This window comes from Agelaius phoeniceus, chromosome 3 (assembly GCF_051311805.1).
Source record: "Agelaius phoeniceus isolate bAgePho1 chromosome 3, bAgePho1.hap1, whole genome shotgun sequence".
In the NCBI taxonomy this organism is placed as follows: Eukaryota; Metazoa; Chordata; class Aves; order Passeriformes; family Icteridae; genus Agelaius; species Agelaius phoeniceus.
In genome coordinates this window covers 49910324-49934904 of record NC_135267.1, presented here as the reverse complement: position 1 = coordinate 49934904, position 24581 = coordinate 49910324, and the positions used below count along the sequence as shown (strand labels likewise).

The window sequence follows — 24581 nt, the reverse complement described above, 5'->3', positions numbered from 1 at the left end:
TTTGGAACAGCTAAAAATATATTCTATCAACATCAGAAAATTCAAATCCCCTTCATTTTTTCACAATAAAATTGTGTTTGACTTGAAATTTAATCTAATTATATTAAAATATCAGAGAAAAGCTAAGTGAAACAAACATATCTGACCAGAACTAAAAAAAATAAATATAGGCATTAGTTCAAATGTAGGCCCTTTCACATCTCTGTTTTAATTTCTTGTACTCTTTTCCTAGCATAAACAGCAGAGGTGCACTGAATGAGTACAACATGGACTAATTACTAAAACACTTTCTGTAAAAGAAATTGTTGTGAGACTGCCCAGGATATCCCTGACAGTCCAGGGAGGAGGAGGAGGTTGAAGGCACTTCCATGCCCCAGCATCTCAGTTTTCAACCAGAAGTACTCCAACAAGGTCATTTGCATCAGGGGAAATTCAACTTTCAAGGAGCATCAGGAGACACGTTACAACATTGTGACCTGGTAAAGAAATATAGGATTTGTCCTTCCCACCATGCAGCTCAGCTGACATCCTCTAGAGGACAAACTCAATGAACTTGAAAATTGAGTTAGTTTGTTTCTCAGGAATTAATGTGAGCTGTTGGCTTCCATCCAAATTCCATTTCACTGTTCATGTATTTTTTTATTTTTATCTTTGTTTTTTATAACAGACCAGAGATAAAAATAATGGATATTTATCTTCCCATTTTTAATTTTCATATTTAATATTAATCTATATCAGTCCTAATAAATTTGAGAATTTTTAAATGTACTTGAAATTAAATCATTAAATGCCTCCTTCTTTTTTTTTCTCCCATTGTTTGAACTTCCTTAAAAGAAATTTAGTAAATCAAAATCACTGTGTTAAAGACTGTGGTCCTATTGATGAAGAAAGCTGGCAATCCTAACCAATATTTAATCTTTTTAATTTTATTTGAATGTTGCTGGCTTCTTCAAAAAGGACAATTGCCATTGTGTCAGTGTAAGTTGTGGCTGAGTGAGGGGGGACTACCCTACTCAAATGAAATTCAAATGTTATTCAAATGAATAACAGTGAGAATATCCAATTTTTTCTTTCTTCCCTTAGCTATCGTGCATGTCTGGCCAAGGATTTTGCTATCTGATGTATGTTTGGAAACACCACAATTAAAACCAGTTTAAAACAGAAAGTCATGAAAAATGTCTTTCTCCTTTAACAGTACCTGACTGGATGGGCTTCAGATAAAAGATTTTCCTGTTGGAATCTAAGCCAGTATCATCTCCATGAGAAACAACAGCTAGGACAAAGAAGTTCAGCCAAAATGTTGGTCTTTGTTTCATGTAACAGTGTATAGTCCCTCTTTGCTGGACAAAGCAACTGAGAGTTGCAAAACTTCCTTCTGCACAAAAGCAGAGGGATGTGCCTGTCCAGGTCTAGAGGCTGCAAAGACAGGAGGAGCAGGTGATGCATTCCCAGGTGTCCACTGCTCTGAGGCTACACCCTGTTGGTCTCACACTCAAGTCATACCCAGCTTCTCTTGCACGTTGTTAATTGTGGGTCTTTTCAACACTTTGTCAAAAATTAATTAGGCATAAATTTACAGGAGGTTACCTGAAGGATTAGTGCTGAGGGCTTGCAAGGGCCATCCTCCAAACCCCACCAATTCTGGTCTTTCTCAAAGTCCAGGTGGGAGTAACCACTTTGTCATGGCAACCAGTAACTCTGGGGCACACAGAGATACTGACAGGATTTCTTTGTCTCCTACAAGATCCTCTAAGGCCTCTTAGAATTCACCTATGGCTCTCACAGGAGCTTTGGGATTGTTGGGTCCTGTTTTCCATCTTTGCACAGTCCATTAGAGGCAGCTTTTGAGAGATGATGGTACCAAATTTTACCAAATTTCCCCAACCCTTATGCTTCAATCTACCTGCCAGGAAATATTCCTGTGCTGACAACTGTGAAAGTCTGGTGCTGTGCCCATGAGATGCCACTACATTTGAAACAAAGAACACTTTGTACTGTACAATTATTTCTATTGCATCCAAGTGCTGAAGAAAGGATATTTGCAAATGGTTCAAGTCAATTCTGCAATACTAGGCTGAGATATATTAGTAAAACTATTGCATACCTCTCATTGCTAGTAGTAATTATGAGATATAGGTCTTGAAAATAAACAAAACCAATAAACCCTCTTTCTTTTGAAAACAACACTGTGACATAAAATCCGTGAAGTTGACTTGAAAGCACACCTCTTTTTATGGTGTTTTTATAAATAACATGAAATTATGCATCAATTATATGTGATGTTTATTTTGTCAACTTCCACTTTCCAAAGTGATCAAGTAAGGATTTTCTATTTGTAGCTAAAATCCTCTTCTATAGAAATTAATATGCTTTTAGAGACTGGCCAGAGTAAAGTTCCTTTTTTGCTTCTAATAATAAACCATAACAAATTTGAAGTTTAAAATTATCAGTACTGTGTTTCCATTGAGTCCTTATAATAATATTTAGCGTTAAGCCCTTAAAAGCTACATTTTATACTAATATTTCTTACGACTTGTTTAAGGAAATAGCTAGCTCCAGTCTTATGCCTTACTTACATCTAAGTATACACAAGTTTTATATACAGAATTATATGCAAGGTAAAGGAAACACTAGAGTATGTGGAACCAGGCTTTAGTTTGCATTACATGGCTGGAAAGGAGCAAGTACGTGAATATTTGCAGGTGAATATCTCATAGCTCAAGGCCAGCATCTGACTACAGTTAATGCTGTTGTAAGTCAAGAGGAAAACCTTTGGAATAGCTGGAATTTTTGTGAGTCAGAGCAGAAGCAGAATAAACTGGTATCAACATCTGCCCATAAATAAATATGTTCATATTTATTAAAGAAAAGGCACACAGCTGTTTACTATTTGCACTGACCCAGCAGTGAGAATCCCACATGGAAAGAAAGAAGGCAGATGAAAGAAATACAAACTGTTTTATTAAAATAAAAAGACCAAATGTTAACTTGAGATTAACATTTTTACGCATGCAAGTATTTTGCCTATTTCATTTGCATTTACAAGAAGTATCTTGGTTGTAAATAGATATTTTACTACAAAGAGACTATTGAGAAAACAAGCAAAATATAGTAATTTGAATAATTTATACAGTATGCATTATGGTTATCAGAAATAATGCATAACAGACAAACTGTTTCTAATTTCCTTTGCCAGTAAATAAACCTTGGTTGAAATTTTCTGTGTAAACCTAGATTTTATACAATCACAGACAATATATGCTATGACTGAACCCATTCTTTTGGGAGTGTTTTGGCATACTGCCAAAAGAAGCAAAATCTGAAGAAGCCATTAAAAGAAAACAGGAAATAAACCAATGTCAGAAACAGAGATCAGATCAGACCAGAGATCAGATCTGTGTCTCTCACATGAATTAACTTATTAGCATAAGTCACGTTTCTGTCCTAAGGAGGTTCACTTTGATGTTTAAGATTGGGGTTTATGAAAACTGAGAGTCCAGTTTCTGCTTCTCTTTTCCCTGAGTTTCCTTCTGTCACAGCATCTGATTCCTGTGGGTCTGAGGGGAGCAGTGATGGTGAGAACAGCCACTTCCCATTCCTCCCACAGCACAGGAGCTGCTGTTCGTGCACTGGTGTCCTCAGTCAGACAGGGAGGAAAGCAAAAACTGGGACTAATGTTATTGATTCCCACTGTTCTTGTGTTTATCACATTAACCAGCAGCAGACTTGGCCTGGTTTGTTAATATGGAACCTGATCCAAAACCCACTGAAGTCCCTAAGACATGTACCTCAGAACCATGAAGATTAACTTATCCAAATGATTTTTATACAAGGATTTAAAAACATATAAGGGTTTGAGAGAAAAGCAGTCTTTTGGTAGTTTGGGGTTGGGATTTTTGAACCAGAGTCTGATATAAAGCACATTGTGACAGGGTTTTTTTTTTATTTTAGCATTTTCAGACCAGGCTCTTAAAACATGGTCACAGCAGTATCACTACTACCATATTATATAATTACTTCTTTGCACACTGCACTCAGCTGGAAGGAATTCAAAACAAGCCCAAATTTATACCAAAATATTTGCCACGTGTTTCAGATAAGATATCAGAAACTTTGAACACAACATGAGAGATTTAATGTCCAGCACTTCCTTTTAAACCCATTTATCTTTCTCCCTCCCTCTCCACTCTCACACCACTGCACCCTCACATTTTATTTGACAGCACTGCTTTAGTACCTTCAATAAAAAAGCCTTGTCCAGTGAGACAAATACAAGCACCTTATGAGGTGTGACCAGCTTTTGAGTGCAGCCTTTGTGCTTTGCTGCTCTTTACAGATGACACAAGGGCCCTTGCTGGCACTGCAGACCGATTGACTCAAAGCTGGGACACATGGCATTTGTTATCTTTTTGATCCCCTGCTTCGTGGTCGGCACCGACATCGCTTTCTCCTGCCAGAATGCTGAGGACTTTGTGGGTGCCAGTTCTCCAGGAGACATCATTATTGGAGGCTTGTTTGCAGTTCACAGTGAAATGCTGCATCCAGAAGAAGATCCCATCAAGCCGGTGATTCAGAATTGTGCTGGGTGAGTAATACTGGAAATTAAAAATACAGCAAAGAAGAGAGCACTGACACTGGACATGTAACTCTTATGTTAAGGTCAACAAATTCTGGTTCTTTTGCTTTGCTTAGACTTTAAAAATTCCTTGGACATCACATAAATTTCATGTAAATTAATACAGGATGACAAAATATGGCCAAGTTACAATAAAAAATACTGCAGTTTACTGAGGAAGGGAATGAGCATTTTGATCCTATTTCAATCTTCACAGGTAATCAAATAGCCTTGGATGTTTGTATTATCATCTGATTTCCATGTATATATATTCCATATAGCTAATTTGCTATAGGTCTGACAGACTCAGCTGGGCATCTATTAATTAGTTTTTATGAAGCTGAACCTACATGATCTGGACACAGGCAGACTATTCCATTTTTCCCAAGCCCATAGGAAAGTCTGCCTCCCATCTCTTGGGCAGCTCAGTTATAATCTATTATAGTACCTTGCTGGTGAGACTGTAGTTATTTTTTAAATGACCATAATTATTACACTTATAGTATAATTGTGGCTTTATATTATATGGTAGCCTACATATAAACACCTTGTCATGCATGCATTCTTTGCATCAGAATATTTATTCTGTTGCCTCCAAATCCTACTGTGCTTGAAACGTCCATTTTTCTGGAATATATAAAAAGGAAACCTGGTGAAGAATTTTATTTTAAGTACAAAATAAATATTTCCTAAGACCAGGAATTCCAAACATGCATTTTTTAAAATTAAAATATAGGTGCAAATCCACAAATTTTATTTGAATTTTACAAATTTTACAATTCCCACATCTGAATCTAATAATTAGCTAGGCATGCAGGTATCCATCTGGATTTATGTCAAAATGTTGAGTAAGTTGATAATTCTGTCTGTCTTCCATTATTTTTCTATGGAGACATAAATTATCTCCAGTCCATCTGAAATTAAATTTAGATCACAAGATTTGTAATCTTTAGAGAAGTTTGCCTGAGAGGAGAGTTTGTCATATTGTAGACATTTTGTGCTATCTCAGTTTTGATTAATCACCTATTATAACATCCACTGGAGATCAGGGGAAATATCTGGGCTAACTTCATCAGGTCTGAAGAGTATGTTAGAAACATCAATGCAACCACTACAGACCTTGACCTCTGAAATATTTTCTTCTATTCTGAAATATTTAGTACTTCCTTTTCTTTTCTTCATGCCTTTGGTAAAAATAAATACATTTTTAAAAAACTTAGTGGGCAGGTATAGTAAACTAGAATATCTTCACTGACTTTGACAGATGCTTCCTGAAGATATCACTTGCAAATTTTCATATATCATGAAAGTTAAACTTTTAGTACCTTTTTCTTTTCCAGAAAAACACTTTTGTTCAAGTATATTTTCAGCTTTGTGTTTATTTTACTTATTCTCCTGTTAAATGAGAAAAAATGGTTTTTAATCTTTTGTGCACTAAACCCAAGCAAAACACACAAAACTTACTACCCATCAGTTCTTTTCAGCAGTTGTAAAATTCTAAGGGATATGCTCAAAACAGACTTTGCTTCACCCTTACTTCCAACAAAGTTTTTCTAAAAAACACCACCTATATTTCTCTGACAGCTTTGAAATTCAAGTTTTTCTTCAGACACTTGCAATGATACACGCTATTGAAACCATCAACAACTCAACGCTGTTGTCTGGAGTTACCCTGGGCTATGAAATCTACGACACGTGTGCAGAAGTTACAAAAGCCATGGCGTCTGCCCTGAGATTTCTGTCTAAATTCAATTCTTCTGAGGATGCCGTGGAGTTCAAGTGCAACTACTCAGACTACATCCCAAGAGTCAAGGCAGTCATTGGAGCCAGCTACTCAGAGGTGTCGATGGCAGTGTCAAGGCTGTTGGCTTTGCAATTGATCCCACAGGTAGGTTTGAGGCAACTATTTTATTTTGGACAGAGGGTCAGATTTACCATGCCAAGAATTAAGGCTCTAATCACAGGACTTGCAAAAGCCACATATTTACTGCAGGGCAGGATTTGGTTTATCCTAAGGACATCAGGATGGGTGGGCTTCAGCTCCAAGTGGAGGCCTTGATTCACTTACCCCAACAAAGGCAGTAAGGGATATTTTATATACCCAAGGCACATTTATCCAAGTGTTTTTCCAGGCTCATGCTGGGCTCTTGTCAGTCTGGCAGTGCCTTTGGTCAGTCCTGGTTTCTCCAATGTACCTTGGATGATACTCAAGGACGTTGTTCAGGCAGCACAGTTACAGCTGACATGAACACTTTGCCTGGTGGTGAATATGATAATACTCAATCTCAAGCTGAAAAAAAAAAAAAAAAAAGAGACCAGATCAGATCTGATCTGTCCAGAAATTCAGGAATTCTCTCCAGCCCAAGAGAAATTAAATTTGAAATCAGTAAAAATTATGGACAGGGAAGTGAGGAAGATTGCTCTAAAACAAAGATTTTCTCCTAGTACTCTTCAAACAATTGTAGAAGTGAAAGAGTACAACAGTTTAGATCCACACTAGTCCTTCCCAAAACATTCTTTTCTATTTCTGACCTCTCTAGGACTAGTAGAGTCCCACATTTGTGCTTAGGCTGTGCTAACCTTTTTACTGTCACCTTTGTAAAAAAATTGGGGTCAAGGTCAGGATTAAGAAGGAAGAAACAGATCCACTTCCACACCATCCTGTCTTGCACTTTGGTTTTGTCAATAGATATAAATTAACCAAATAAGTGGAAAAGACATAAAATCTGAACTAAAGATAACTTCTAACTGAATCTTCTCCTCTGCAACGGTAGGAAGTAATTCTGACCTCCAACGCCACCACAGGAACTGTAGTGAGTATGAAAACTAAAGTGCCACACTTGAACATAATCAAAAGGCAAGTGACTAAAAAAATCTGCAGTAGAGCGTAGATGGAAAATGGGAATCCACAGATTTTTCTTATCAATAGCATCTGTAGTGTTCTGACACATAAGATTTTGGTATCCCCTCCAGACAGGTGACTCTTGTTTTGGAAAGCTTAAATTTACTTTTTAAGAACTGTCAAGAAATATAGGGGAAAAAAAAGTTCCAACAAAAAAATAAGAAAGGATTAAAACTGGAGAGATTTAAATAGCAATGTTCTTTTTTTGTTTTTCCAGCTACATTCACAAGAAAAAGATAATAAATCTTTTGCATGAAAAAATTATAACGTTTTGTATTATTGGTTACTGTTTGTTTGTCTGTGAGGTTCTTCCAACCTATTTAATGATCCTTTTGAAATATAATAGTTAAATATTGGGGAGAAAATATGTGTGTGTGTGTGTGTGTGTGTGTGTGTATACCATACTAAAGCACTCAGTGATAGGAAAATACTACAAAATATAAGAGTACTAGCAATTTGAAAAGAAACTCAAAAAATAGCCAATATTTAAAATATTGTTTTGAAGAGCATATTGATGGTATCTGAACAGAGTAAAACAAAATCTTTATATCATCATTACTGTCATATCTATTTTGAAAGATTTTGCTCTCAGCCTTCACTGAATTATGTGGAAGGGAAAAAGTGTAACTAGTGCTGGGCACAAGTCTGCATCCTAAGAGCAGGGAGAGAGAACCTGCCCCCTTTAGCTGCAGCTTGTAGATGCTCATTCACAGGAGGAGGGAGCCTGGGTCAGGTGGGAAGAAAGAGCAATCATGGCAACTTTGGAACTCTTGGCATCCTTTGGAGGAGAACATATCTGTAACTAAATTGTTCACTCTTCCTAGGTCAGTCCTGCATCATCAGCTGAAATCCTCAGTGACAAAATCAGGTTTCCTTCTTTCTTCAGGACTATCCCCAGTGATTTTCACCAGACAAGAGCAATGACTCACTTGATCTGTGAATCTGGGTGGAACTGGATTGGAGTAATAGCCACTGATGATGACAATGGGCGGTTCGCTCTGGAGAGCTTTGGGGTCCAGGCCATGGCAAACAATGTTTGCATAGCTTTTAAAGAGATGCTGCCAGCCTATCTCTCTGACAGCACCTTTCACACCAAAGTTGATCAAGCAATTGAGAAGATTGTCAAGGAAAAAAGAGTAAATGTTATTGTTGTCTTTATGAGACAGTTTCATGTGCTCAAACTATTCAAGAAGGCAATTGAGAGGAACGTTAATAAAATCTGGATTGCAAGTGATAACTGGTCAGCTGCAGTCAAGATCAGTACAATTCCCAATATCAGACAGCTGGGAACCGTTGTGGGATTTGGATTTAAAAATGGAGACATCTCCTCATTCCAAGAGTTTTTGAGAAACCTTCATAAAAAGCCCACTGAAAACAACAAGTTTTTACGTGAATATATGATGCTTTTGTCAGTCTGTGCACACCTGGAATTTCATGACTTTCAAACATGCATTGCAAACCAGTCCCAGGATAATCTATTGGAAAATGATGGGAGTAAGCCTCAGATCTGGAGAGATGATTTTTTGAATGCTAATGTTGAACCAGGATTTATCCATAGTACTATGCTTGCAGTCTATGCTATAGCTCATGCCATTAAAGGGCAATGCAAAGACAGAGACTGCAAGGATCCATCTGCCTTCACTCCCTGGGAGGTATGATGCTAATTCTTACAGGTCTCATTCTCTCTGCCTAGGTTTCATTGCATTTTTGCCACTATATTCCTGGAGATAAAAACTTGGTCCTTTTACCAAATTACTTCTTATCAGCTATTTGACTATAGTGGTTGGTCCCATTGCTACAAACCACCGTGATACATATCGTGAGTGCTCTTGAGTGATGGGGATACTGCAGGATAGGAGCATCCACCAAAGAGTTACAATTTTCCTCTCTCCTTTCTCTCACCACTGTATCTGTTTTGTCTTAATTCAAGTATTATCCTCCATAATGAGCCTCTACCTGAAACTGAAAATGCAATACATTGTACCTCTATCTGATCTTGACTTATATATAAAGACATAATCTTTAAGAGGGGTGAGGTATTTGTTATCACACTACTGGGTGGGAAAAGAAGAGGAAAAATCAGACAAGTAAACCTGACCTGACCTTTTACCCAAGAACCTGCTCAGGACTATTCACTTTTACACACTTTTACTCAGAAGATTAAACAAATATTCACTTAAAAGTCAAACAACCTCTGAAGCACTCTGATTTGCCCTGACCTCTTACCCTAGGTCAGGATAGGTCAAACCAAGATATAGGATTTGAAATAAAAACCAACTAACCAATAACCCAGTAACAATCAGACTAATTACACGAATTAGTAAACACTAATAGGACAAATTCAGGGCTGTTTAGCAGGAATGCAGCTTTATGGAGCTACATTTACACCATAAATGGACTAAAAGCCAAGCCATTCAAATTAACTCCTTTTAAGTTGTTAAGCACTCATGAAGAGAACTGAGAGATAATTATTTCCCCTATGATGTTTTCATAACATGTTTCTTCTACATGAAAATTCAACCCTCTAGGAAAGAAGACATATATGTACAGAAAACTCTTAGGATCTAAATAATCCATATCATACATCTCCAAATACAGAGAAACAATAAAATGATTGTTATTACAGACTTTGCAAAAAATACTAAAAACCAGTTGCACCAAGAGGTTGCTAAATATTAGCCCCTTCTGTCTGAAGCTCAAGATATATTCAAAAAGCTCTGGTGTTCTATTGTTAGACAAATTGAAAAAGTGGAGAACAGAAAAATTAATTTACTAATCTAAGCATATAGAATGAAAAAACCCTACTCAGTTCCAGAAAACTATGCAGCATCCAAATAAAATGCACCAATCAAATTGATTAGAAACACACGGGTTCTTCATAAATTATTATAAAGATTTATGTATTATAAATACATTTTTAATATATAAATAAATATAAATAATATATATTTATATATATTATTTATATATTTATATATTTATATATTATTATAAAATTTATATTATAAATTATAAATGCCCAATAAAATTGCATTATACATGACAAGATGGCATATTATATACACTAGATGCGTATGTGTTACTAGATGTGTTACATACATTTGACAAAGCCTATTGAGGTAGTATACATGTCAGCATATTTGTTAAATGCTATGAATATCACAAATGGACCCCTGTAACAGCACGATTTTCAAATGCAGTTGAACTCAGTTTCACCAAACATTGAATTTTTTTCTTGTCAGTTAATTACTGTTGCCAAAAAAATCACTAGGCCTTCAAAATAATAAAGCTTTTGCTTCAATTAAGAGCCATGGCAGCTAATGGGAGTACTTCAATGATCTCCCCATGAGCTAGGAGTGGAGATATATAGTGTGCCTTAACCTGTCCTTCTCTAGACTCACACAGACCTGTTTCAGCTGTCTGTTTGTGATGAGGGAGGCAGAAGTTTTTCCCCTCTTGAACAGAATGGATTGCAATATGAAGCTGGACAGTTGCCTTGACAAAGCATATATATTGTTCATTGATTATTAACAGTTCTGAGTCTCACCTTGCCATACAAAATTTCAGTCTGAGTCACTGAAAGTATCTAGCTGGGAACAGTGCTAGATACTCCCAGTCATGCTGGGAGAATTTACTCTGGAAGCAAATGTTGCCCAGATTGACTCTGCTGACAGTGAAGTAACAGCAGGAGCACTGCTCACCACTGGTCTTTACAAGAAGGGGAGGGCCGAAAGATTCTTAGGTTATACAAGCAAAAATATTTGTTCTGAATATTACACAAAAGTTTTCAAGGCTGGAAAAAAATACTATTATTATGATTTTATGAAATTATGATTCTTTTTAGTGATAGATTTTTACGGCCAGCATGATTGTCTGTATAATATAACTCCATAAACAAAATGAATTCAAATTTTAATATTTTCCTTTGTCGTAAAAGCATTTCTTTTTAACTTGATATTATCATACGTGTGCTAAACTACTCAGGTTGTCACACTGACATGATACTGGTGTATGTTATCATTCCTTAAACTTATGTGCAGCTCCTTGAAGAACTTAAAAGAGTTGTAGTCATTGATGGTGATAAGGAAGTCAAATTTGACTCCAATGGCGATATGAGCACCAGTTATGATGTCCTCCTTTGGAAAGAAATTGATGGCCACATGGAAATCACCACTATGGCAGAATACAATGCAGAGAAAGGTGGCTTTATCTTTGAGGATGAAGAGAAAAAAAAAGATTTTCTGGCTTTAAAGGTAACTTTTAATTTGTTGACATAACGTGTGAAATTTATTTTAAAACATTCTCCCTGCAGCACTTGCTACTGAACATGTGCCAGCTAGAAATCTCTTGTGTGATTTAATATTTTCATCTTAGAGCAAAGAAACCTTTCTGAGTTTATTCAACCCCTTTCATGCACCCTGAGATGCATGTTAGTCTATGAGCAGGCTCAGTGATACAAAATCTATTTATTTATTTCTCCTAGAATGTTAGGTCTGTCCTAAGGACGATATTACAGAATCTTACAAAGAGATTTTAAAATAAAAAATGATGTTATATAAAAAAGCTCTCACACACCACATCTTTTTTTTAAACATGAAGATTCAGATGTGTTGATTTCATTGTTTAAAAAAAAAAGTTTTGTTGTTTATTAGAGCTGGGGTCAGTAACATGAGTAGGTGTTGCCACCTGGAGCCCCAGCACTGGTGTAGACAGGACTAGCGGGTGGCCCTGGCCAGTTCCAGCTGGACAATCTGTCCTCTGTGCATGGGTGGATGTCTGAGCTCATGGCACAGCTCTGTGCTGCAAGGCATTCCCCACTAATGGGACAGGGAGAGGCTGCTAACTAGGTGAGCTGGATTCTGGTCTCCACATGTGAACTTAGCTGAGTAGAGAAGGAAACCTCAAACCTTGTCCCTCTTTGCGGTGCAAGGAATGTCTCCACCTCCTTGTAAAATATCATCTTAGAAGGAGATGAGATTGCAGTGTGCCTCGGGACAGATAATTTGAGCAAAAAAAATGTCTTTGGAAGGAGGACATGAAGGGAGACCTCAAGACAAGGCCCTGATCACAGACCCAGGAGTGGAGCTTCATGACTCAGGGACAAACTGGCGAGGGTCAGGAGTGTTAGAGCTGCAGTACAGAGCACCCTCCAAAGCATCTCCTTCCAGCCAAGGTGTCCCTCCTGGGCTCTGATCAGCTGAGCAGAGCATCAGGATCTCATTTTTGAAGCAGTTCACTCAAATTTCCCTTCAGATGCTTCTGTGCATTCTTTGAAGGTGATCCTCTGTAGCCTAAATGCAAGTTCAAAGCCGAAAGAAAGACTTTGATCTTGATTTTAAAGGTATACACAAATCCAGAAATTAGCATTCAGGGCCCAAAAATAAAATTATTAGGTAAATAATGCCCCATTACTCATTGACTGTGTGGAGAAAATACAACAAACATGGACCCTACAATGTCTGTTTTTCAACATAATTTTCAGGTTTCCTTAAAATATGTATGATTAAAAAAAAAAAAAAAACTTCAAATATCCTGGAGGTTTCTATTAATGTTCCCTTATAATTAGCTGTACCTAAGATGATGATCTCTTTTTTTTTGCCCTCTGCACACTGCAGAAGGTTCAGTCAACATGCTCCCAGCCCTGCAGTCCAGGCCAGGTGAAAAAGGTTACAGAAAGTCCACACACATGCTGCTATGAGTGTATTTACTGCCCAGAAAACCATTACAGCAACCAAACAGGTAAAAAAATAGTATTATCCAAATAAAGGCTTATTTCTACATCAATGCAATTGTTTTGCTTGGATATAATGTGCCTTGAGAACCTTGGGTTAAATTTTTGAATGGGATTTAAATATTTATTTATGACCACTGTCCTGTAAAACTTGGTATAAATGCTTTTTTAAAGGCCAAGTCTAAAGTAATTAGATTGTCCAGCTGACTAGCATTATCCTTTGCTAGGATGGAAATTCTGGCTGATTTATCAGTGAGATTTACTCTCATTAAATAGAGCCTTTCCTCCCTGTCTTCCCTTAGTACATTCAGTCTAGTCAGGAGCAATTCCTTGACTTTGAGGGTGGTGAGGCACTGGTTGTCCAGAGAAGTTGTTGTGGTTGCCCCATTCTTGGAAGTGTTCAAGGCCAGGTTTGACAGAGCTCTGAGCAACCTGGTGTAGTGAAAGGTGTCCCTGCCCCTGGTGCAGGAATGGGAATAGATGGTCTTTGAAAGTCCTTTCCAACCCAAAAGGTTGGAAGCCTATGAATCTATTAAGTTCAAGGGTTATGTAATTTACTAAGCAGCACATTTTGTGTCTTACCACAGAGTACTGTGTAATTTGATAGAATTGTACAGCAATATTTTCTAGTATCAAATCTGATGTATACTTTACCACTGGTTTAAGCAAAATCTTTTAAAGGTGAAAATTAAATATGGAGAAGAGAGATGGAATTAAGAAAATTAAGGTAGCATGTATTTTAATATCCTGAGAACAGAAGAAAAGTAAATTTTATCTGCTTATTCAAATAATTGTGAAATTTCTCCATATCAGAAAATAGGAATTGCAAAGCAAAAGTACCTTTCAAATCATTATCTAAAGCAATGTTTGTTCTTACTGTTGTATTTTAAAAGCTATCTGTAAAGAGAATATTATGGTGTTTTCTTGTTAAAATGGCAAATGAAAGAAAAGCAATTCAAATTTTTGCAATAGAATTCATTCCTCTAGAGTCATTGTTCAGTTTTCAATAACAGTTTCACTGGTCACTTTTCACTGGTCAGTGATGAGCAAGACAGTTTTAGAAGCCTGGTCGTTTTCCCTCCTCGCCCCGGTCTGCAGGCAAGGCAGGGAGCTCCAGGCATTTGTGCTTGGCTCCTTGTGCCTGTGCCACCGCAGCCACCGCAGCCCTGCAGCTCCTCCCCCTGGACAGCGACAGCCGGACTCAGAGCCAGGCAGACCCATCTTTTCCCTTTAGCATCCTTTCCCACGTTGCTCCTGTATCTCAAATCCCTACAATCCGCTTTGCAGTTTATTAACTTTAGGGTTCTAAGATATCTTCCCTTTTTTCTGCTTCCAGATATGGATTACTGCTACCGATGTAACAACAAAACCTACTGGGCTCCCGTCAACAGCAGCACATGCTACAGGAAGACAATCTATTTCCTTGCCTGGACTGACTGGTTTGCTATCTTCCTCCTCCTCCTCTCTGCTTTTGGGGTTGTGTTGGTCTTGTCCATTTGTGTAATATTTACCAAAAACTTGGACACACCAGTAGTAAAGGCGTCTGGTGGTCTGACTGTCTGCTATATTATTCTCTTCAGCCACTTCTTAATTTTTTTAAGCACTGTCTTCTTCATAGATATACCCACAGAATTCAAATGTAAAACTAGGCAAGCACTCTTTGGTATAAGTTTTACACTCTGCATTTCATGCATTTTAATAAAGTCACTAAAAATTTTACTAGCTTTCAGCTTTGATCCCAAGCTTCAAAATTTCCTGAAATGCATGTATAAACCTATTCCCACTGTGGTCACTTGCACTGGAATTCAAGTTATCATTTGCACCTTCTGGTTAATATTTAGGACACCTTTTGTAAATCAAAATTTCTCAATCCCAAGAGCAATAATTCTGGAATGCAATGAGGGATCTATTGTAGCTTTTGGGATTATGTTGGGCTACATCGCTGCCCTAGCATTTATTTGCTTCATATTTGCCTTTAAAGGTAGGAAGTTGCCAGAGAATTACAATGAAGCTAAATTCATCACTTTTGGCATGCTAATTTACTTTATAGCATGGATCGTGTTTATCCCTGTCTACGCAACCACATTTGGCAAATACTTGCCAGCAGTGGAAATCATTGTTGTTTTAATATCTAATTATGGAATCCTCTGCTGCACTTTTCTTCCAAAATGCTATATCATCATTTACAAGCAAGAAACAAACACAAAATCTGCCTTTCTCAAAATGGTTTACACTTACTCCTCTAAGAGTGCAGGCAGCGTTGCTGTTAGTCAGGCTTCTCTAGATTCAAAGTCTTCCAGCTTCCGAGCCACTATCACAGACTCGTGTAAAACTGAGATTGACTCTGTGAATGGAAACTGCCATTTCCAAGTGCCTGGGCAGTCACTAATAAAAGGAAAAGTTCTTTCTAAAAATGCTGCAAGGACTATGGTTAGGAAGAGAGTCTCCAGCATATGACTGGCCAATGTTAAAGTACCAGAAGTTAAAAAGCCATTTTGGGGAGCCATTTTTCTTTCAGATCTCTTTCCTTTTGCTGTCTGCAAGGAGGGCAGGCCACATTAAACATCTTTTCCTGTACTTAGGCAGTTATCCACTACCAGATCTGAAAGACTTTCCTGACTCCCAGAGTCTATCCCTTGCTACTGCAAACTCGCTGATGTGCAGTCCCCTTCAGCAGCTCCCCTCCTTCCCCATCCAGCCCGCATTGACCTGTGGGAAGCTATTCTGCAACCTCCCTTCCTCAAGTGAGGCAGAAGCAGCACAAAATTATTATTTGTCACAGTCATGTAAGTGGGACCACATGAGTTTCCCCACTTCTTTCACCTCTTTGATGCTCAGCTGTTTAAGGAGCTCTTCTTCTCATCTTGGCCCCATTTTACAGATCAAAGAGAGCCTTGTCCCAGCCTTTGTTTGCCAAGATAAACAAGTCCAGTCCCTTAGTCTCCACTTTTAAGACAGGCTTTCCAGTCTTCTGAACTTCCAAAAGTAACTCTTTTCATCTGGTATAAATGAATCTTTTTTTTTTCCTCCCCAAAATTGCACTTCTTATTCCAGATGAGTACTGTAGTAACATTTAAGTTTTCTTGTGTTTACTTTCATGGTAATGAACTAGAGACAGAGCTATAAAGAAATTAGAGAATTCTGCTGGAGCTCTGTAGTTATACATATGTTCATCTGCCTTTTTTCCCCATACTCAGGAGAGACACATTGATTCACCTCATGCACCTCCTCTGATGCACAAGGAGAGTGAGCCCCAGGTGTCCTTTTATTTGAGAGTGTAAAGTCAATGTGTAATGTCAAAACTTAAAACCACCAATTGATTCCTCTCATTAGCATAAATAATGTAATGACCAGTATCAGCATGAGGGTATCCTGGAAAATTCATGGGGGTTGATATATATTTTAAAAAATGTGATTTTCAATGAGAACATGACAATGCACCGATACAGAGAAATAGCACAAGGATGACCTGGCATGATCTGCACTGAATGAGTCTCTGCTCTGTAGCTCCATGAGCACAGTTGTGCTGTGCCTTCTGTATGAGAGGGAAAGGGCACATTCAGAGGAGGAAGAATTTTTCTGTCAGGATAATGGCACCACAGAGCTTTTTCAGACAGAGCTTAAACAGCAGAACTACATTGTCGATACAGGAACAGGAAAATACTTCTCCATATTCATAAAGCCCAGAACACAGAAACTTTGCTACTTAAGTTCTGTGCCATGTTACTATAAAATAATACTAAATCCTTGTTATTGTGTATCTATTAAGGTATTTTAAAGTCATTTGAAAGGCAAGAGTGCAATTCACATACAGATTTGTGTAAATACATATGTTCTATTGCTGATTGCAGGAATGAAGGTTTATGTGTATATATTTGTATGTTGAATGCTATTTATACTTCAGTTGTTGCAAATACTTTTCTGCATATGAGGTTATGTATGATAAGGTTAAAATGCCTGCAGTGTGACAGCCAATGCAGCAAGAAGTCTTCCCCTAAAAGAGAGAAGCAAAGCTTACATTTCACAACTGTCAGCAAATAGCTGGTTAGAAAAGTTAATTTGGCTGGAATGTTGTACCTGTATTTACTGTTTTCAAAAGTGTTGAGTGTAGCATGCCTTGAAGCTATATGAAAGGGAATGATTAAAGCCATATTGATGTTTAAAATTGAGTTTGCTTACTTAATTTCCTTACCTCACCCCATGAGCTTCTGTTTGGCCTTGAACAACAGCAAAGCACACACCTGTAAGGTTTTTTCCACTATGGACCTCAGCCTGCTTAGAACCATCCTTTAGATTGAAAGCTGTGTGTGGTCAGGGATTCCTCCTGTGGGACAATGAGGAGAATGTGTTGATGAACAGGGCCTGGTGACAGCAGTATGAAGGTCTCTACCAAGGTATCTCTGAGAAAGGACATCACATATGGCAGCATTTCAAGGAGCCTTACATGCTCCATCTAATTCTCCATGTCTTTTGTACAAAGCACAGTCCATGGTGGAGCAGAGAGGATGTAACAGGTTTGGGAGCTTGACTTGACAGCAAAAAAGAGACTTTATACCAAGATGTGCTACATGGCTTTAAATGCCTTGTCTGTGAGAAGCAAGTGATCATAAATGTAGATAGAACATAAAGGGATTTTGCTACCCTACACAGAGGATATGAAAAAGCTTAAAATAGGAGTTTATTATGCCAAAGTAGCCTTTGTGCACATTCTCCTGCCGAGGGCAGTAAGTATTCCAGCAATCTAACTATTCCTCTTGTCAGCCATGGGGACATTAAATGAGCCTGAAACAGATTTTCATCCCCAGAGCACAGAACAGGAATCACCTTCCAGAGTCATAGCCAAGTCTTACCCTGGTGTTCCCAGAGCCATGGCCCATAGGTCAGGCCAAGTGAGGCCAAAGGGACCAGCTCTTTTTTCTGGCCCAGAGCACACTCTGCTTGCTTACTTTGGAAAGATTTGAAACCTTTGAGAGGTTTCAGGGTCTTTCCAAAAACTTCTCAAAGCACTAACATCCCACAGGCATGTTTTCCATCTCTGAGATCAATAGAGAGAACAAATGTCTCCAAATACAGTGCTGTTCACAGAGAAATCAAAGGGGAAAATGCAGTTTGTTAAGGTCAGCAGGAGGCTGCTCTGGATGTAAACATTATTTAACATTTTTAGGGCTTATGTCATCCACTGTTAATAATGCTAAATGCTGCATTCTGAAGCCACTATCATACTATGTAGAATATCTTCAGGGAGAATGAAGACCACAAAGGTCACCAAGTGTTTGACATCCTCTTCTCCAGAGCATAATTCCCTCAAGATTTCAGTAACTCTGGCTGTGTAGATGGCTTTCAGCTGCCCACATTCTTTAGAGCAGTTCTTTGGTGAGTGCTGGAAACTACGTGAACTCCAGGCTCCCTCGCAGCAGCTCTTCTGATGGCCATTGGAATTCTAAATGTGTGGGTGACTGTCAGGAGGGGCAACTGATAGCTGTGTCTGGGATGCTGCTCATGATGAATGACACTGAGCCCAGCCCAGATGTGCTGACTCTTCCTACCCTTCCCAGCTGTGTCTTCAGGGACAAGGAGCACTGCTTGACATAGTCACACTATGCCACTCTCTTTGAGCAAAGGTAAAGTATCATCCTCTAGGTCATTTCTGTTGATGTGTCTTCATCTCCTTGACAACATTCTGAAAGAGGGCACAGCTGCTCAAGGAGTGCGTGTGTGCATGTAAAGAGGTGCATCTCCTCCTTTTTCTTGTATGCTCTGCTCCTGAAGAAAAGATAGCTGGAGGTTTTGGCTACAAATTGTTCAAAACTCCTCTTTTGGGCTGTCACACTGAGCACAGGACTTAGGCTGTTGCCAGACAGTGATCTCTCCCTGGGGAGTGGGACTTCCTCTGTTCATCTGCAGCTATTCTGGCTTTGGCTGATGCACGTAAAATCTTCCACTGCTTGGTGCATCAGACACAGCTGTGTTGAGACAGTCGTAAACTGTCATGAATATCACGCTGACACAGGCTGTTACTTACTAAATGTCTATTCTGTGCTGGTTTCTCTGAATTTTTTTTATGGTTTGTTTCTTTGTTTTATTTTGGAGGGGTTTTTTGGTTGGTTTTTTGTTTGCTTGTTTTGTTTTTTAATCAAAATCTGTCCAGGATGTGAAGAGAAAAACAACAATTTTTATTTTTTTTTCAGTTGAAGTAGATGGAAAAGCCTATGATGAGAATCAGTATATTTGAGCATGAAAGCAGTAAAATGACAGAAACACAGATGTGGGCAGGTTTGTGTCGCAGAACTTATACTCTACCTAGTATCATAAAATGGTTTGGGTTGGAAGGGACCTTAAAGATCATCTAGTTGCCATGGGCAGAAACACCTTCCACTAGACCAGGTTGCTCAAAGCCCCATCAAACCCTCCAGGGATGCGGCATCCACAACCTCTCTGAGCAACCTGTGCCAGCGTCTCATCAACCTCACAGGAAAGAATTTCTTCCTATTCTAAACCCATTCTGATTCAGCTTAAAGCCATTACTCCTTGTAATGGGAATATAGGAATCACTACATGCCCTTGTAAAAAACCCTTCTCCATCTTTCTTGTGGGCCACCGTTAGGCACTGGAAGGTGCTTTAAGGTCTCCCTGGAACCTTCTCTTCTTCAAGCTGAACAACCCCAGCTCTCCCAGCCTGTCTTCACGGGAGAGAAGCTCCTGGTCTCTTGTTCTTGTGGCCCTCCTCAGGACTCGCTCCAGCAGGTGCACGTCCTAACATGAAGCTGAACTACCGCGTCTGTTTCCTTAGCTGAGTTTTGTCTCGGACGGTGGCCTTTCTTCACTTGAGTTGCAATCCGTGAGTGTAGTAAGTGAACATGATGCCTTTTCGGGAGGACCGATCTCGCCGGGTGTCGGCGAGAAGGAAGGGTTGGCTGGAAGGGTTCGCGGGGCGGGGTTGGGCGGGGCGGGGCTGGGGTCGCTCCCGCTGCGACAGAGGGTCCGGCTGCGGCAGAGGGTCCGGCCGAGGGAGAGGGTCCCGCTGCGGCAGAGGGTCCGGCCGAGGCAGAGGGTCCCGCTGCGGCAGAGGGTCCGGCCGAGGCAGAGGGTCCGGCCGAGGCAGAGGGTCCCGCTGCGACAGAGGGTCCGGCCGAGGCAGAGGGTCCGGCTGCGGCAGAGGGTCCCGCTGCGGCAGAGGGTCCCGCCGCTCCTCGCCATCCTGGCCATGCTGCCGGCGCGCCTCCGCCCGGGGCGGCTGCTGTCCGCCGCGCCGCTCCGCCCGCCCGCGCCGCGGGGAGCGGCGACCACCGGGGATCCCACCCGGAGCCCGGGCACCACCCGCGGTAAGGGGCTGCTCGCCGAGCCGGGGGGAAGCGGAGGCGCCGGGATCGGCCCCGCGGCGGCGTCCCGGGGCTGACGGGGAGATGGGCGGGCGGGCGGCTCGGGACCGGGACCGGGACGGAGCGGGGCTGCGCTGCCCGGTGGGGCGGCCCGCTCGAGTGGTCCCGAGCGCTCTCCTGCTCGCTTGGGTAGCCACAGCCGCGGGCGGAGGGGAGGTCGAATCAGACCCGCAGAAATACTCGCTGCGTGCGGGGATATTCCAGAGACGGCGCGGAGGTGACTCTGCGTAGCCGAAACCCGGAGATCTAATCCCTAAATTACTCTTACAACAACCAAATGGGTAGGGTTTTTCCCTTCTACACCTTACTGTCAGTCATAATTCTCTTTTAGTGCACGGTTTACAAAGTGGGGTTTTTTTCTTACTCTTTAAGCTGAGCAGGCTCACAGGGTGGTTGCAAGTTGCAAACCTTCGAAGTTTGACAAGAAAATCCTCCTCTGGACTGGACGTTTCAAGACAGAAGAAGAGATTCCTCTGAGGATCCCGTAAGTGCACTGGCCTTGTCCAAGGGTAACATGGAGCTGAAGGGAAAGCAGTGCTGTGATCCTGATTCTGTGGAAGATTTAAGGCTTTTCCACAGAGCTTAAAACGATCGGTTTTACAACACTGAGACTTGGAAACAAATTAGAGGGCAAGAGAATTTCCTGTCCTGGTTAGAGGTTAAGATGAGAAAATGTTCCTTGCTGGAGTCCCTAGAGCCTGGGATTAAGAACGGATCCATCTGAGTAGACAGCCTTGGTTACATTTATATACTGGCTTGTTTGTTTTGCTTAGTCCTAACACACAATCAGAGAGAGATGTTGTTGGTAAACAATATTTTTTGTTTATAGCTTGCATAAACTGTTCTAAGGGAGCTGTCACTGAATGACTACATACAATAAATTATTTTTTATCATAGAATTTGAGGAAAAATAGGGAAGGAGGTAATGAGAGAAGAAGCCCTCATCAAGGAAAACTGAGCACTTGACATGGCTTTAGTCTCCTATTCTTGCTGACCCACTGGACTAGATGATCCTAGATGATGAAGGTCCCTTCTCACCCAAACCACATAGACTCTACAGTTCTCTGACTTGCTGAAAATTAGCAACCCCTAAGGGAGTCAGGCACTAAACACCTGAAACCCCTCTAATGTTTAAGGCTCCCTTTTCTTAGGATGTTAGATAAAGACATGGCATTTGTCAGTCATACAGACACATGCAAAAAAATCACTCCTTTCTGGCCTGGCAGGTGAGTGTTACCACTGTGCTTTCTGGGTAAGCAAAGTAATTTTAGAACTGTAAGACTATACTACACAATACAATACTGTAAATAGTAATATACTAGAAGTAGTTGATTGTTAGTAATTGAGGCTCAACTGTGGCACTGTTTTAACTCGTCAAACGAAGAATTGCAAGGTGTGAACACAACCTAACTGCTGAAGATTGTTTGTACTATGAAACAAATCTGCAGGCTTTTTTCAAGGCTATTGTGGTTTCTTTGGGATTTTTCTTAAAGCCCCAGCTGTTGCTCACTTCAGCAGAGGTTTGCCTGGAGTCATGATTAAGGACTGCATAGCAAAGACCCTAATATGCAATTAGGGAAGAACATTGTCTGTTTTCCTTAAAGCAGATGCAGAAAGCAGGGAGAAAGTGAAAATCTGCCTCAGAGGAGTTTCAATTAGTGCACTGTGAAATATAATTAGGCTAATACATCAGACTAATAACATTTACGGTTTTGCTTTTGTTGCCACAAATGGATTATTGGATTAACGATCCTACGTGCCAGTCTGATGTGCAGTTTGTTTTGAAGATGATTTTTATCATTGTACAAACCAGAAGCAGCTCCTTAGAACTGCAGGCATTGTTAGTCACCTGCAAGAAACAGTGTGCTCAACGTGCTCCTCCTGTGTGCGCTGGCAAAGAGGGGTTGGTACAGCACTGCCACCCACGGGATCTGTTCTCTTCCACCACACTGAACCTTAGAGCAAAGCACTGCAGCACTCAGCCTTGGTGCAGGCTTTCATGGGCACTCCCAAATCCCCAGCTCTGCCCCATCCCACCACATTAAAGTAAATCTAAAGGTTTTTTGAAGGAAAGAGAGCATTACAACATGTTTACTTAGAACACAAAATCAATTCTTTATGCAACTATTCTTTTTAGACACATAGTTCTGGGTTTATACATATGTATAAAACATATATCTTACAAATATATCTGTCTATATATATATAAAGCATTCCCATGATGAATTATGAAAGGAAAATGGTGCACAACCAGTATTATTATGAATATCTTAAAAATTGTACTCCAAAGTATAATGTTTGACTTGGAAAAACTTAGCTGAAGGTTTTGGGACAATTTTCATGATTTCTGCTACTGCTGGTTCCCCAGGGCCACACTGCTGGCTCAGAAGAGAGGAGGGTGGAAATGGGAGCTGTACCAAAGCAGATTGCTGGGATGTAAAATGCCTCCTTTGCACTGACTACTGCCAGAGGACAGCAGTTTTCACTATTTTTGCCTTTGATGACCAGCAAAAACAATCCTGTTGATTGTTCTTGTTTAGGTCTGTGCTCCTGAAATAGCAAGGTGGCTGACATCAGCTGCCCACTTCTGTCAGGCTGCTGCTTTAATAAAGAACTTTATTAAATAAAACCTTTAACTCATAGGTAGTACAAACTCTGCTTTAATCAACAATCCAAGGATGTAAAGTCCTTAGCCTACAGAACACCATCTGAACAGGTTAGATACAGCAGTAATTGATTTCTAAAGTTAACTTTGAATAAAGGGAACTTGCTTTTACTCCATCCAACACCACATATACATGGTAAACTCCATCTGTTTTAAACTGATAACCCCACTCAATTTTCACTATGTTTAGAGTTTAAGGTGTGATTTCTGGTGTATTTATCCCAAGCATTAAAAGCAAACATTTATTGCCTGAGCAATTTTTTTCCCAGCTTAAAAAACCCCAAAAACAGTCTAAATCCACTAAATGTTGCTTTGCCACGGGAAATGGATTAGGATCAGAAAAATGGCTGATACATAACTAACCGCAGCAAGCTGAAGATGCTTGTTTCAGAAGCTAATTCTATATTTATTTTTTAATTGTGATGTTATGTCTGCAATGCTTTGAAGAGATACTTTGCCTTTTTTAATGACTCAATTCAACTACTTTAATTGCAGGCCAGAGATGCTAGACAAGGCAAGAAACAAAGCTCGAGTGAAAGCCTGTTACATCATGATTGGGCTCTCAATTATTGCCTGCTTTGCGGTGATTGCCTCAGCTAAGAAGGTGAGGTATGACCATGGAGCGTACTTTAAAATAATGGAATTCTGTGAAAACCAAGAGCAGCAGCTGAGAGCTGCTCAAGCTTTAGCTAATGTAGTCTCTGTCACCCCCGCCACCCTAAGTGGCTGTTGCCCATTCCTGAGGCTGGGCAGCTTTCCCTGGGTGCACTCTTACTCCTACGCTTTTACTTCCTCAGGCAGCGGCGCGTCATGAGTCCTTAACGAGCCTGAACCTGGCAAAGAAGGCCAAGTGGCGGGAGGAGGCTGCGCTGGCCGCGGAGGCGAAGACCAAGTAACTTCACCTGAAAGTCCTTGGAAGAGCAAAATTAACTGCTGCTGAGAGGAATTAGTGAGTTTCACCCCTAAATGGACAACTGTAGTATGCACACCCTAGAGCCAGTAAGGGCAGTTACAGCATCACAAAAAGAAAAGGAATGGCTCTTTCATTAGGAAGATATTAAGGATATTTGTTGCATAGAATTAAAACTATTTAGAATGTTTTGCATATGATTAAAAGCAGTAATTAGTTTTAAAGGGGATGAGGTAGTTTCCTAAGAATGTCAGGTACCTTTGGTTAGATAACCACAAAATTTTTACACCCAAGAAATTTTCTGTCTGGTGACAGTGCACAAATTGCCACTTGGAACTCATTGGCATCAATGCTGTATTCAAAATGGTATTTGCATTTT

General features: G+C 40.0%; 2 protein-coding genes across 2 annotated transcripts; both read left to right on the top strand.

Annotated features, from left to right (window-relative positions):
- Window positions 1-4391: 4391 nt before the first annotated feature.
- GPRC6A (G protein-coupled receptor class C group 6 member A) lies at window positions 4392-15705 on the top strand. Its single transcript, XM_054630509.2, has 6 exons — window positions 4392-4585; window positions 6200-6503; window positions 8342-9169; window positions 11558-11770; window positions 13133-13256; window positions 14585-15705. Exons 1-6 carry the CDS (start codon window positions 4392-4394, stop codon window positions 15703-15705), a joined length of 2784 nt encoding a protein of 927 aa, XP_054486484.2.
- A 4724-nt stretch (window positions 15706-20429) lies between these two features.
- FAM162B (family with sequence similarity 162 member B) lies at window positions 20430-24500 on the top strand. Its single transcript, XM_054628811.2, has 4 exons — window positions 20430-20570; window positions 21000-21111; window positions 23788-23896; window positions 24090-24500. The coding sequence occupies exons 1-4, from the start codon at window positions 20453-20455 to the stop codon at window positions 24186-24188; spliced, it is 438 nt and encodes a 145-aa protein (XP_054484786.2). The 5' UTR covers window positions 20430-20452; the 3' UTR covers window positions 24189-24500.
- The last annotated feature ends 81 nt before the right edge of the window (window positions 24501-24581 follow it).